The sequence below is a fragment of the Guillardia theta genome (assembly GCF_000315625.1).
Source record: "Guillardia theta CCMP2712 unplaced genomic scaffold GUITHscaffold_14, whole genome shotgun sequence".
Lineage (NCBI taxonomy): Eukaryota > Cryptophyceae > Pyrenomonadales > Geminigeraceae > Guillardia > Guillardia theta.
Window position 1 is genome coordinate 738,453 of NW_005434660.1, and position 13,110 is coordinate 751,562.

Genomic DNA, 13,110 nt, shown 5'->3' on the forward strand with positions numbered 1-13,110 from the left:
TCCTGCCAGCCCCTTCCGATCTGAAGAGAACCCCACCCCCCATGGACGATGGCTGCTGTAGGATCACCCCTACCCACCCATAAATATAATAGGACCCCGTAGCTACCTCGTTGGGGGCTGCAACTGGCCATCACCCCACCCACTCCCCTCCAGAAACATCAAAACCCGAAAAACCGGCTTGCAACCACCCCGGCCACCCTCACATGACCCACCCCCTCTTCACCCTACCCCCTTGCCCCTATAGCATCCCTTCATGCACCCCCCCATTTTCCTTCTGTCTCATATGGTCCTCCCCATTACCCCTATTTCCCAGCTTGATGTAACTTCACCCCTCGGACCTACGAAAATCTTATCTTTATCGTCAAAGGTTCTTTTAGGAACACAGGATTTGAAAATTCACCCACCCTCACCCCGTATGCTGGGCTATTTTAGGGAAACACCCAAGGGCAGATATCAAGGGTACCATCATACATGGTACTTATCATAATAAATGATCTAATTAATTCACCACTACCCCGATCTCCTCATCCTGTCATCTCGAAGTACAAAGAATTCAATACAAATTATCACTCAATGTTTTTCTCATCAAAATCTCTCGAGTTTACCGTATTGCAAACCCTGGCCCCCGCCATCACCCCCACCCCCTGAAATACCACATTGAACTACCCCTACCCCTCATATCTCGAAGAATTCCCCCCGTTTATCCTAATAAGAACCTCCGCGCCGCCTCCCTGCTCTACCCGCATATTCGCAGCCACGGACAAGATCAGTCTGAGAGCATAAGGAAGCAGCGAGCGAGAGGATCTGGGAAGTAAAGAGAGAAGAAGGAAACACGAGTGAAAACCTGAGCATCAATCCGCGGCATAGAACTACCTGGATCAAAGGTTGAAGTGCTTTGAAGGCAGCCAGTTCAACTTTGAAACCACTTTGAAAAGAATATGTATATCGTCCAAGGAAAGCCAGGGGAGAGTTCATTGTACCCCTATACGCAGTCCCTGCTGCCAGAAGCAGCAAAAATATCAAATGACGCAACTATCCATCACCCCCAGGAGGCTTTCATGAAGGTGACCCAAGGACATTGGGAGGTGAGAGAAGACGAAGTACAATGGGGGCAGAAGATCGGAGAAGGAGCGAATGCAGTTGTCTTCAAGTGCAAGGTTCGAGGAGTCACATGCGTGGCCAAGCGGCTGAAGAAGGGGATGCAAGCGAGGTCTCAATCGTACAAGGATCTGATCATGGAGCTTGACATCTTGACAACAGTCGCCCTCCAGCCTCACTCAAACCTGGTTCGATTCATCGGAGCGAGCATCTGGGACCCGGAGAACCCGATCATCTTCGAGGAGTACGTTAACGGCCCTACGTTGGACCGATACCTCTTGGCGCGCTTCGGCAATCGTATGGGGCGCAAGACTATCTTCTCATGGAGCCTCGACATCCTCAAGGCCCTGGACTACCTGCACAGTCGCGACCCCATCATTCTCCATCGCGACGTCAAGCCTGCGAACCTTATGCTCACTCGAGACTTGACGACGCTGAAGCTGGCAGACTTCGGGATGTGCAAGCCTGTGGACAGGTCAGTCAGAGACGTCGTCAAGCACCACGGGCATACGGGAACGCTGAGGTACATGGCGCCTGAGGTTCTCTCACAGAGACTGGGCAACTACAACGAGAAAGCGGATATCTACTCGGCTTCTCTTGTCTTGTGGTACTTGGCAACCTGCCAGCGTCCGCCCGACAACGACTTGCAGCGGATCTACGAGCGGCCGGAGCTCGAGGCTGTTAAGTGGCCCAGCTTTGAAGGGCTGATTCAACGCATGTGGGCCCAGGATTCCAACCAGCGACCGTCAGCGAGGGAGTGCATGGATGCGATGAATGCTTTCCCGGACAAGCCGGACATCAGCTCAGGAATCGCCCCTGGCAGGCCAACATGCTGCAACTTACAGTAACAAACCACCAAGTCAACACTTCCAATCGTTTCTTCATTGTTTGTAATTTACGCGGGCTGGACAGAGTTTTACTTGTGATTTGATTTTTTTCTTCTTGTCTTGATTTAGTAAGGTGTGATAAAGAGTCTTAAACGCTTTTATTGATGCTCCCTATTTGATCCTTTCTCAACTCGAAAGACACTCTCGCACCTAAACACCCGCGTCGGTCATGTCCTCACATATACACGTCGTCGAACTCTTGACGGACAAGTTTCTGAAGTCGTGGTCAGGGTTCGAGTGCAGAGAGCGTCGAGTTTACCTCCAGGTGGGGAACGTCGAGGAAGAAAAGATGAATATCGGGACTCATCAGATCCTTCGGGTGCCTTCCAGCCGGGTTCCAAGTCTGCACCCTATCAGCCTACTCAATTTCAGATGTTCTCCCGCTCACGTTGGGGTCAAATCGCTCGGGAGTATCCAGCATAGTCCTGATCTCCTTGGCGATGAGGAGATCATTGTACCTGGAAGGCAAGACAGTCAGTCACACGTGCACTTGACAGTCAGTGGGATGCATGCCTGACGAAACGAAGCAACGCATACAGTAGGATGTTCCTTGGGATGGGAATTTTGTGGGAATCCATGAACAGGATGAACTGGCAGCATGTCAGCAGTACTTCAAGGAGGAAGCTTGCCACCTCTCGAGCTTCGTTGATCAGGAGGTTGTCTAGGAGCTGCATTAGAATCCAGGAGATTTCTTGTTTCAGGTCTGCATCACGCCATCAGAGCCCCTGTGCTTCACTCCTCACGAATCATACGTTTTAGCAGGATGGGATTGGCGACGACCAGTTGGAAGCAGAACTGCGAGCATTGATGCACCAGCAACCCACGAATGGCGGCGGTAATGTGATACCTGAAATTACCAAGGGAACACAGTCATCCACAGAGGAAACCAAGTGTATGAATCACAGGATGTCTTTCATCCCAGCGTCCGAGAGATTTAAATCCTTCGCTGCACGCAGCCATCATGAGCCTTCCCAGGATCTCCAACGAACGTGTCCACGTCCGCACCATCCTCACCTGTTCCTTGCTCGTCGAACTTGAGCACAGGCACGAAGATGTTTACTAGGAGCTTCTTCCAGACTTCCACGCTTTCGGCCTGGGCCCTGGTCACGTCTACACCACCAGAAGGACGTCCTACCTGCATGCCAGTGACTCTGACCCCGTCCTGACATGCCCTGTGCAGATTCTTGACCATGGCTATGAGGCTTTCATCCAAGTTGAGGATAGAAGCCATGTCTTGCTGCTCAGAGGACTGTCAGCACTGACCAAGGGATGGAGCAGACGGACCTTGAACGTCCTGATCTCCTTGTCTATGCACACCACACATGTTTTCTGGTCGATGGGGAGATCTATGCTCGTCTGATCGGTCAACGGGCCGTAGTAGAGGAGAATCTGATCCGCGACGGGGACGTCCAGCTGCACTTCCACCTGCTTCTTGATCTCATCTAGCTGGGCGTCAGGGCGCACCTTGAGACTGAGACGGGTGTGCAGGTAGCAGATGTTCAACGTCGACGTCCCCTGCTCCATTCCGCTGCTTGCCTCCCTCATCATCCTCGGCACTTTGATCGGGCCTCTCCTCCCCGGCCGCTGCGTCACCCTCTGCTTCGGATCGGTCGAGCAGTAGAAGTGGATCAGTTTCAGGCACGCCAGCAGGTTTCCGTTCTGCATGTTGGGGCCCAGGCATCCGTTGAGGGTGTGGAAGAGCTGCCAGCGAGACAGGGACAGGCCCTTGAGGTACTTGTCCTCAAGAATCTCCACGCCGTAGCTTCCGAACCCGTTGGCTGAGATCTTCTCGAAGAAGACAAAGTACTTGCGGTCGGGGGAGAAGTTGTGGAGGGACTGGGCAACCGCCAGGTAGCGGTGCTCGATGGCGTACTTGAAGGCGTTGCCTATGAACTCGCGATCTGGCATGCACCCGTGCGAGTTCATCCTGTTCATGATGAGGGCGATCATGAGCCCAAGGTTGTGCTCGATGTTTTCGGGGACAGGATGGAAGGGGCTTTCAAAGAAGCTGTCTCCGAAAGAATGCTTCATCACATCCTCTAGCTCCTTGAAGAACGGGGCCCCGTCCTTGGTTTGGGACGGCCGGAGGAAATCTCTTACAGCACACTGGAGTGCAACCTTATAAGCATCCATGGGGGGAAGAGTTGCTGTCAAGATGTCCATATCTATGGCTCGGATGACGTCTCGGAAACTTGCTTTCTTGTTGTAAAGTTCTTGCCACGGGCCTTCGGCCACATGCGCCTGCTTTTGCACCTGAGGACCAGCACAGAGAAACCTTCTCTGAGCACACACAACGATGTCAGTATACCTCCATCAAGATGGGATCGACATCTTGCACAGAAATACCTGAGTATTCACTCCCTGCAGCCTCGAAGCATGGCAGCGCGCCTCGCACCACCCGGCTAGGTTGGTTGTATCCATCACGCGCCCGCGCGTGCCAGCAAGGATCCTGGCAGTAGGAGGGGGGAAGAGGAGGTGCAACCCGATCATCTGTCTGTTCATGGCTGAGCTCATCGCTCTCGTTATCATGTTCGCTCTCCTCGTCATCCTTCCGATCTCCATCCTCTCCCACACCATCGCCGCCCTCAAGCCCTGCGCCAGGCGCATGACTGTCTCTGACCCTTTCGTCCTCATCCCCGCTCATTCCAGGGAGTTCGCCCGGCGGCCCTGCCGGCGGCCCGGGCCCGGGCCGATATCACACGCCTGAGTGACAATGATCGTCGGCGGGGCCAGAGAAGGGGCGAACTTATAGCCCTGCTTTTGTACGACCCGGCGTGATCGGACGGTGGCCGCGCACGCCCGGCCGCGACTCGGCGGGGGGCGGCGCGGCGGACTAGTAGGCGAGTCCGAGTCCGCGGCAGCCGGCGCGGCCGAGAGTCAGTGGAGTCTCGGATCGGACCGTCCGACCGTACCGCAAGTTGAACTTTCCGAAACTTTGGCACTGTCTGGCAGCAGTGCGAGCGGAAGAGATCTGTACAGTAAGTTGTATTCCACGAATGAATAAATTAGAAACAATACCAGGAGGAAAGAATGAGAGGGAGGTAGTAAGACATGGGCAACTGATTGGGCCCGACATGACATTCTCTATCTCGAGATCTTGATCGCCTTCTCGTACCCTCCACGGGAGTTGACCTGCACCAAACAGTCAAGCCTGAGGCATCGAGGCGTCAACGGTCATCACATGACGATTCTTGTCAGGGTGCTGAACCCCAAGGAAGTAGTTCTCGGTGCCCTCCTTCAGATGAGAGAACTCCGTGGCAAAATCTTCCCCGGCAAGTCAGGCAGGGATAGAGGAACGAAGGAGGGAGAGCACTGAAAGATGTATAATGCCTAGGGAGCGAAGGGAGGCAGGCTCAGCTAGAGATCATTACCTGAGTCGCTCTCTTCGATCACTGAGCCGTTTCCTGTCCGCACCAGCACAACAGGCCACTCTTTCGAGCTCTCGTCATGGCTGATCGCCAGCAGCTGCTTCCTGACTTTGGTTTTGACCGCATCAAAATCCTCGTCCTGCCCACAGACAGTCAGCCATGCTCGCAGAAGGGCGCTAGCTCCCACCACATGCATGCGGATGAGGAAAGGCTCTCCGTACGTGCGGGGGATGAGACCATTCCTCTGACCCTGCTCGGGATCAGCTGTCACAGAAACGAGGATCAGGAGCAGATCTGGGGCTACCTTGTCGAATTCGAAGTGAGAGACTCTGACCAGAAGGGATCCTTGAGCCTTGGCCGGGTTCTTCAGCCCACCGGCAGCTGCTGATACTGAGATTGCGTACAGACTTCTGGCCTCTGCTTGCCCCAGCCTCAAGACATCCTCCTCGCTTTCCTCGCTCTCTGCATCGAAGATCTCGTTGATCTTACCTTTACCAACATGACATATGTATATTTCAGGCGCCAAGTCCAACTTTTGTTTCTTGATGCTCTCCAAGATAGCGTTGATCAAGTTCTTCTCCTTTTCAATGAGAAACTCTTCTCTGACGTCCCCCAGCAAGCACACTCGCAGCAGATGCTTCGTCTCAAGCTCACGAATGTCGAAAGAAAGCTCTTGGAAGTACAAAATGTTCTTGTCCCAGCTCGACAAGAGATTCTCCAACGTGACCCTATCATCTCTCTGTGCTGGTTTCTGTTCCGGACCATCATTATTCGAGCTGTGCCTGTACAATTGTATGTGGAACTCTTCTGCTTGCTTCCCATTCAATCGACTTTCTTCAGCGTTCAACATCTTCACGATAATCCCACAAATCTTGTCATAAGAATCTCTGAGATGAACCTTCACTTGGAACAAGTCCTTCGTTCGGTCACTGATACTGCGAAAACGAACCGACACACTGTTCAACAGCTTGTCATAATATTTGCGAACACAACCATCATCACAGTCCCAGTATGGATCAGTGATCTTTGTCTTGGAGCATATACAAACATCAGCCTTGTTCAGGACAACAATCGATCCCGGACAGAGTGGTGTCGATGAGATGTCTGCCTCTTTGTCTAGTCTAACTGCACCCGACTTCCTGTCCTCTTCAAACGCCTCTACAGCACAGCCTTTCCAATCTGGGACAGCGCGTTCCACGAACTGGTCGATCATACCCGAAACAAGCATGTTTGGAGCCACGAAAAAGTGTCCCAAAGAAAGCAGCTCTTCTTTTTCAGCATTGAAGATCTTCAAGAAAATGATATCCAGCTTTCCATTGTTCATGTCGCGGCTCAGATCTCTAGAATCGAAACTTGCTGTATTCTCGCAGAACAGGCAGGTGTCGGAGACAAACAAGTCATTGTCAGCAATAAGGTCTGCATCAGCACTGGAACGAACCTCGCATTCTACTCTCATGGAATCATTCCTAATCCTGCAGAGCCAAACTCTCAGACTCTCCTCAGGAATCTTGGTGACCTGAGCTATCGTATGCTTCATCTGACCAAGTGTATCTGTCTTGAGAATACTCATGTGCACAACGGAGGTCCATTCTACAAGATCTAGTCCCTGATGCATCGAGATATCCTGAAAGGTGCACAACCGTATCTGAATCTTGAGGTGCGCTTCCAACTTTTCCCTCCGTCGCAACTCCTCCTCCTCCTCCTCCAGTCGGAATCGCTGTCTGAGGTGGTCAGGGATATCGTCATGCGTCAGCGGACGCAAAACTTCATCGACGGCTGATTCCCTCACGTACACAAGCATGTAGGCATTGCTCGTTCGGCGCGACGAGCTTCTTCCTCGGTTTGCTGACGGCGAGAAAGCCGAGTCCCCGTCCGATTCATCTTCCCCTCCGAAGTTGTTTTGAATGGCTTCCTCAGCACTCACAACGCTCACGCGCTCGTCATTGAATTTGAGCCACTTCGACTTACAATCTGGCCGAATGTATGCGAAATAGTGACCACCATGCACATCCCCACTGTGTACCAGCACGCTGTGCAACAGATATGACAAGGAAGACTTGGCTTTTCCTTGCATGTACTGCGATAGATCCAGGACAGATCCGAATTCAAACTTATCGTTGATCTTGACATTGGCGTCTCTGACCGGGTCGTACTCGAACCGCTTCAGGTGCAAGTGGAGTACAGGGGGGAGGGAGAGGAACGCACATCCCTTCTCAGCATCTTGAAGTCCATGGCCATCAGCCATGTACTTGTTCTCCCCGTCTAGCTTCTCAACCTCAACGTACTTCATCAGAGACTCCTCGATGTTCTTGCAGCCTTTCACGTTCAGTGACAGATCGTAGAACTCTTCCTCCCTCAGACTGGAAAAATCCACATTGATACACTTGACAAAGTTTTGAAGCTTCCCCCTGAACAACCTGGGCACCTCTCCATCAACTATCGTCCCCTTCATCTTCTCTTCAAGATTGTCGCACAGCACTCGATCAAGCTCCTGCACATCGTGCTGTGTGAAGGCATCCAACGCATCCCACCCAAAAGATTTGGTCAAAGCCTTCGTCCCTACACTCTTCTTGCTGTGCTGCAAGTTGTAGAAGACTCTCTGCAAAGCCAAGGCAACAGAATCAGTCGAGGAGCTGGAGCTGTCGCTGCGCGAGACAATTGCGGGGTGGGAGGAGTGCCTGGGTCGCTTGTTCGCAGTCTCCTGCTCCGTCGGCATCTTGTAAACCGCCCGCTGCAATGCTGGAATGTGAAACAAGGACTGCAAGAGGGAGTTCATGTAGCATGTAGCTCCCTGATTCTTCAGGCCCACGAAACCAGTCTCTACTTTGGGATCGTGAAGCCATAAGATCGGATCCTTCGAGCTGTTGTACTCCCGCCCCTCGTGATCTCGTAGAACTCGCACGATCAGAATCACAGTCAGCACATTGTCCACCAAGAACCCAGCAGATTGATCCATCACGATGTTGTACTTCACAAACGTGTGAAATCCCCAATCAGCATCGTCATACTGAAACACATGCTGCGCCTGCTTGGTTTCTGACCACACGGGGTCACGATTCTCGATCGTGAATTCGAAACATGCATTCACCCTGTATGGGTCTTTCCTGCCCTTCATGAACTTCGAATCGAGGAACAGGGAGGTGAACTGCTTGTTAATACCCACAGGAAACATCAGGATACTCCAGGGGACACCGGAGATCTCAAACAACGGGCTATGTACCTTCCCGTTCCTCCGAGAAAATTCCGGAACCTTCCATACCACCTTGTAGATGTCCGGATGGCCAGTCGATTCCGGGCCTTGTAGAGAGGTTTCAGGGAGAGACTCCGCCTCTGCGTCGCTCGTTTGCTCTTCCTCACTCGTCTCCGCCATGGTCCGTTCTTCCTGCTGCCTGTCTACCTGCTCCACGTCGGATTGAGGAGAAGTCTGCCTTGGTACTGCCATCTTAAGGACCTCGGATCGAGAGTTCCTCCTACACTTGTCACTAAGTCTGATGTGTGAGGTGCGGGGGGAGAGAACACCCCTACTCCTCCTCCGGTGCGCGGAAGGGCCGGATCACAACGCCCCCTCCTACTGGCCGTTCCAGGACGAGGATCTATAGCCGTTGCTGGGAGGAGGGCATGGAGGAGCAGAGCTGTACAGAGAGATGAGGTAGAGTGTGTGAAGTTTCAATGGCAGGAGGGCAGGGCGACCCTTGTCGTCTCCTCCCCTGCATCCTTGCCCGAGTCGCGCATGCGCAGACGCCTCCCGCCGCGCATACACCTCACCCCCTTTCTCCTCCTCTAGTCAAGGGGGTACTTGAAGGGTTCTTGCTCCTTCTTTCCTGTGCAAGGGTAACATCTTTTTCAATTGTGGTATTAATGTTCGCAGGCTATGTGCAGACCTTCAAGATTTGTGGTGTTCCACCCCAACACTGACCTCTTACAAGGGAACCCCTACCCCTGATTTCGAATGAAAAAACCCTACCTACCCTGGCCCCATAGTCTCCACAGCTCCCGCACTAAAACACCCATGGTAGTAGCACCATGTGGATTTTACATTAATGTCTCAAATAGATATTTCATATCTCTTACCACATGCTTTGATCGTTGCTCTCCTTGTACCCAGGTCTCGTACATCTGAGACAACCCCACCCTCTACTTGCACTCTCAGCTTCACCCACCCCTTCTGACTTGTTACACTCAACCTTTTCAACTAAGGTTCTTATCTTGTTTTCAATTTGGACCTATGATTTTGAAGAGTTCAAACAATTTTGAAAATACCCACCCTGTTTTGGTCAAAGTTATGCCCACCATGGTTTTTCCTAACAAAATGGAGTTGAAAGCACGGGTGATCAGATGTACCCCCACCCTCTCCCTGGCTACAGCATGAAACCAAGCCCGCCCCACCTCTTTATTGCGGGAAACCATGGCTCAAACTTGGGACAACAGGGGAGGAGAAAAGAGGAGAATGAGAGAAGATGGTCGACAGAAAGTAAGAAAGAAGACGAGGAAATAATGTGGAGGAAGAAGTTGAGAGAGTGATCATTGCAGATACACACAGGGGAAGGGGCAGCGACGAGGACAAGGGAAACGGCGAGAGTTTTGGAATAGACGAGAAAGAAATAGAAGCGAAGGTTGGTAGGTGAAGAGTCGTGTGGCGGAACATTGCTCTTATCCTGTCGCACTGGTTGAGAGACAACACTTTCGCAATAGCATGAACCACTCAAACCTTCAAAAGATGCGAAAACGGAGGCTTAGTATGTTTGCAGGATGGTCACGAGGCTGCTCCGGTCAAAGGATGAAGCAAGTACACCTGGCAAAGGCGAAGCGGCCTGTTTCTCTTGTCTGTCATACGCATGCCGCATGCAAACCTGAACGCAACGTTGACGGCTTGTTCAAGCCAAGACTCCATTCCTGTGCGGCGTCTCTTGTTCCTTGGGTCCTTTCTTCGTTGCGAAAGATGAGCTCGAGCACGGAGCAAGCGGCTGACATCAGGACCATGCAGCCTGAAGATTGCTTGGACGACAACCTTGCCTACTTCTGGCGCAAGGTGAAGTCTTGCCGTTCTTGCGGGGTCTGAGCTGAGTTGCGCTGGCAGCCTCCCGAGGGTCAGCCATTCTTCAAGGTTCGCTCCCTAATCCCTCAGGTTCGACCCTCTGACTGCCTGCCAGGGAAGAAACTTTGTGCTATGGAACGGCTGGTTTGTTTTCGGCCCGCTGGATGGGATCAGGACCGTTGGCTTCACATGTGCTACTAGCATGTTTAATAATCACCGTCCTGACTTCCTTGTCTTGATAGTTATCCTGATCGCCGTGCCCAGCGCACTCTTCCTGGCTTATCCTGCAAGGTAGGCAATAGTTTGAGATGAGTACCATTCCCTCTTTGCTTTCCCTAACCCCAATTCCTCTCGTTCCCCCTCCGACGAGATGACCTCCCGTCTTATTCTCCACCGGAGGCTCTCCTCCCTCCTCTCCCTGGCTCCCTGGCCTCGTCTTCTTGTCTTCCACACTCTCTCCTTCTGCCCTGCTCTCGTTTCCCTCCTTTGTCTTGTTTTCTCCTTATCGTTCCGCTCAGAGCTCTGATCTACTTGCTATCTCCGAGCATGATCGTCATAGGAGCTGTTCTTGTTTTCGTCACTCTTGCTCTCCTTGTCCTTACGGCCACCACAGGTCGGTGCTCCTTCTTCTCCTCTGCTGTCTGTCCCTTGACTTGCTCTTGTCAGATCCTGGCATACTTCCCCGCTTTCATCCCCCTCAGCTCGGCCCAGATACCATCTTGCCCCTTGTACAGAAGGTAAGGACTCACTCGCCTGACTTTTGGGATGCTGAGGTCGAAGCAGTTTGAAGTGAATGGGGGCTTGCAAAAGCTCAAGCTCTGCTCGACGTGTCAAATCTACAGGCGAGGAGGACAAGGGTGTTTTGTGGTGCTCTGACGGAAGGCTCTTAGACCTCTCACAGCCTCTCACTGCTCGTTTTGTGATAACTGTGTACTCGACTTCGATCATCACTGCCCTTGGATTGGGACATGCATAGGTAGAGGATATCTTGTTGCTGCTTCCTCCTCCGCTTCCTGCTCAAGCTCTTGGCAGGGCGAAGAAATTACTTCTTTTTCGTCATGTTCATTTTCTCATCCACCGTATTCCTTGCCCGTTCCCATGTCAGGCGTTGATTTGCGGCAGATTCTTTCCTTCTACGTGCTTGCATGCAGCTTGCTGCATGTGATCTTGGCAAAGAATTACAATGGGAACGGAAAGTTTGAGTTCAAACGAGGTGTGAGGAACAAGAACGTCGCTGTGTAATTGATACAGGAGGCAGATGTCAGCGAGTACTCCATCTCCTTCTTCCTGATGCTCTACTCTTTCATCATCGGCCTGACTGTTGGAAGGTAGAGCTGCGTCAGCTGCGTTGTCTTGTTGCGACTTCCTTCAGCTGACGTGCCATGGTGCTTATTCCCTTCCCCTTCCAGCCTGGCGCTGTTCCACACGTGCCTGCTCTTCCAGAAGAAGGTAGCAGCGCGAGCGAAAGGGATTGGGCGGACTTTGATGGAGTGCTGGCAGACAACGAGGGAATATATCCTCAACATCAGCGGGGAGGATGTAAACTATGCAAACAGAAATACTTGTAGCCAGGTGCTGTCCTATGCTGATCCTGCCCTCCTCCTCATAACTGCCATAGTTCCTCTGCGGAAAGGAAAACTTCAGCTTCATGAAGACCATCCTCAGGAGGAACGATGAAGATATCGCGGACTTCGTGAAAGGTTCACTGCATCTCGTCCCTCCGTGTATCTTGCTCTCTCCGATCCTCACCACCATTAGTTTGTGATGTTCCTCCTGTGCTCGCTTGCTCCCTCCCTCATTCTCCTCCCCTCCCTCGCTCTCTCCAGTCTCATCAGTTGCTCAGTTATGTGCCAATCGTTCGATGTCCTTGTAGCCTCCGATCCCAAAACTCTCGAGCAGGTGAAACATTTTTCTTCCAACCTCCGCTTTTCTCTTACATGTCCTCCCCTCCTCCCTCCCATCCTGCTGTTCTCTCCGTCCGCTTTTCGCTCAACCCCACCTCCCCCCCCCCCCCCCCGCCATCCCGCACGTCTGTGCCCTTGTCTTCATCTCTTTGCCTTCAGCTCTCGCCTCCTTTCTCTTCGTCTCCGTGCCTTTCACTTCCAATTCCTGCAGATTCCCAGCAGGAGAGCAGCAGAAGCTCCTCCTCGTCCGCCAGGTGGGCTCTTGCTCAAGTCAGTTGCTTCCTCATCGCCTCTCCAGCAGCTGAGGGTCCGACGGAGGAGGAGTGGAATACGGCATCTACCCCGACCGAAAATTCTCAGCTCATGAGGAGAGCGAGCAGCGCAGCGGTCGACTCTGTCTGCACGCCAAGGTGAGCAGGAAGAAGCCGTGTTGCTCTGAGCTCTTGGCAGGGACGAGGAGGAGGTGGACGAGGAAGAAGACGGGAGAGAGGTAGGACTCGAGGTAGCGTTGCAGGTGGATGAAGGTAGGTGCTTTGGCTCCACTGTCCTGTCCTTCTAACCCTCGTTAGGGTCGGATGTTCGTATCGCCACGACGGAACAGCCCAACAAGAAAGGTCTGATTGATTCTAATTTGACATTTGACTGAGTTACAATCGCAGTATCCGATCTAGAATCCGCGCAACCGAGGTAGAGCTGTTTGCCTTGCAGCATGACAGTGATGGTAATTTGTGACTCTGACACTTTTTCTTTCCGTTTCCTCAGATTCAATACACCAACAATAGTCAAATATAATGTTTAAAGTTGCAATAGTACAATTA

General features: G+C 52.3%; 4 protein-coding genes across 4 annotated transcripts; 3 read left to right on the plus strand and 1 right to left on the minus strand.

Annotated features, from left to right (window-relative positions):
* Positions 1 to 738: 738 nt before the first annotated feature.
* On the plus strand, positions 739 to 2,085 carry GUITHDRAFT_151198 (hypothetical protein). The gene has a single exon (XM_005837533.1). The coding sequence runs from the start codon at positions 939 to 941 to the stop codon at positions 1,944 to 1,946; it is 1,008 nt and encodes a 335-aa protein (XP_005837590.1). The 5' UTR covers positions 739 to 938; the 3' UTR covers positions 1,947 to 2,085.
* Positions 2,069 to 2,962, plus strand: GUITHDRAFT_151199 (hypothetical protein). The gene is made up of 5 exons (XM_005837534.1): positions 2,069 to 2,328; positions 2,374 to 2,575; positions 2,618 to 2,688; positions 2,738 to 2,832; positions 2,889 to 2,962. The coding sequence occupies exons 1-2, from the start codon at positions 2,155 to 2,157 to the stop codon at positions 2,500 to 2,502; spliced, it is 303 nt and encodes a 100-aa protein (XP_005837591.1). The 5' UTR covers positions 2,069 to 2,154; the 3' UTR covers positions 2,503 to 2,575; positions 2,618 to 2,688; positions 2,738 to 2,832; positions 2,889 to 2,962.
* A 4,096-nt stretch (positions 2,963 to 7,058) lies between these two features.
* Positions 7,059 to 8,723, minus strand: GUITHDRAFT_66749 (hypothetical protein; the record flags this gene model as incomplete). The annotated part of the gene is made up of 1 exon (XM_005837535.1): positions 7,059 to 8,723. A coding segment is annotated over one exon (1,665 nt), but the record flags the coding sequence as incomplete, so codon positions are not given.
* Positions 8,724 to 10,292: 1,569 nt separating this feature from the next.
* On the plus strand, positions 10,293 to 12,983 carry GUITHDRAFT_103836 (hypothetical protein; the record flags this gene model as incomplete). The annotated part of the gene is made up of 16 exons (XM_005837536.1): positions 10,293 to 10,382; positions 10,431 to 10,457; positions 10,504 to 10,579; positions 10,631 to 10,679; positions 10,907 to 11,001; positions 11,055 to 11,125; positions 11,172 to 11,255; positions 11,511 to 11,601; positions 11,647 to 11,716; positions 11,798 to 11,837; positions 11,889 to 11,960; positions 12,007 to 12,088; positions 12,591 to 12,702; positions 12,743 to 12,816; positions 12,862 to 12,906; positions 12,952 to 12,983. 16 exons carry the CDS (start codon positions 10,293 to 10,295, stop codon positions 12,981 to 12,983), a joined length of 1,110 nt encoding a protein of 369 aa, XP_005837593.1.
* Positions 12,984 to 13,110: the final 127 nt, after the last annotated feature.

Bases quoted from the DNA above. Each gene is read 5' to 3' on its own strand.
- GUITHDRAFT_151198 (XM_005837533.1), top strand. From the start codon at position 939: ATGTATATCGTCCAAGGAAAGCCAGGGGAGAGTTCATTGTACCCCTAT.
- GUITHDRAFT_151199 (XM_005837534.1), top strand. From the start codon at position 2,155: ATGTCCTCACATATACACGTCGTCGAACTCTTGACGGACAAGTTTCTG. The intron at 2,329-2,373 runs CTGCACCCTATC...TCTCCCGCTCAC, and splicing joins CTTCCAGCCGGGTTCCAAGT to GTTGGGGTCAAATCGCTCGG.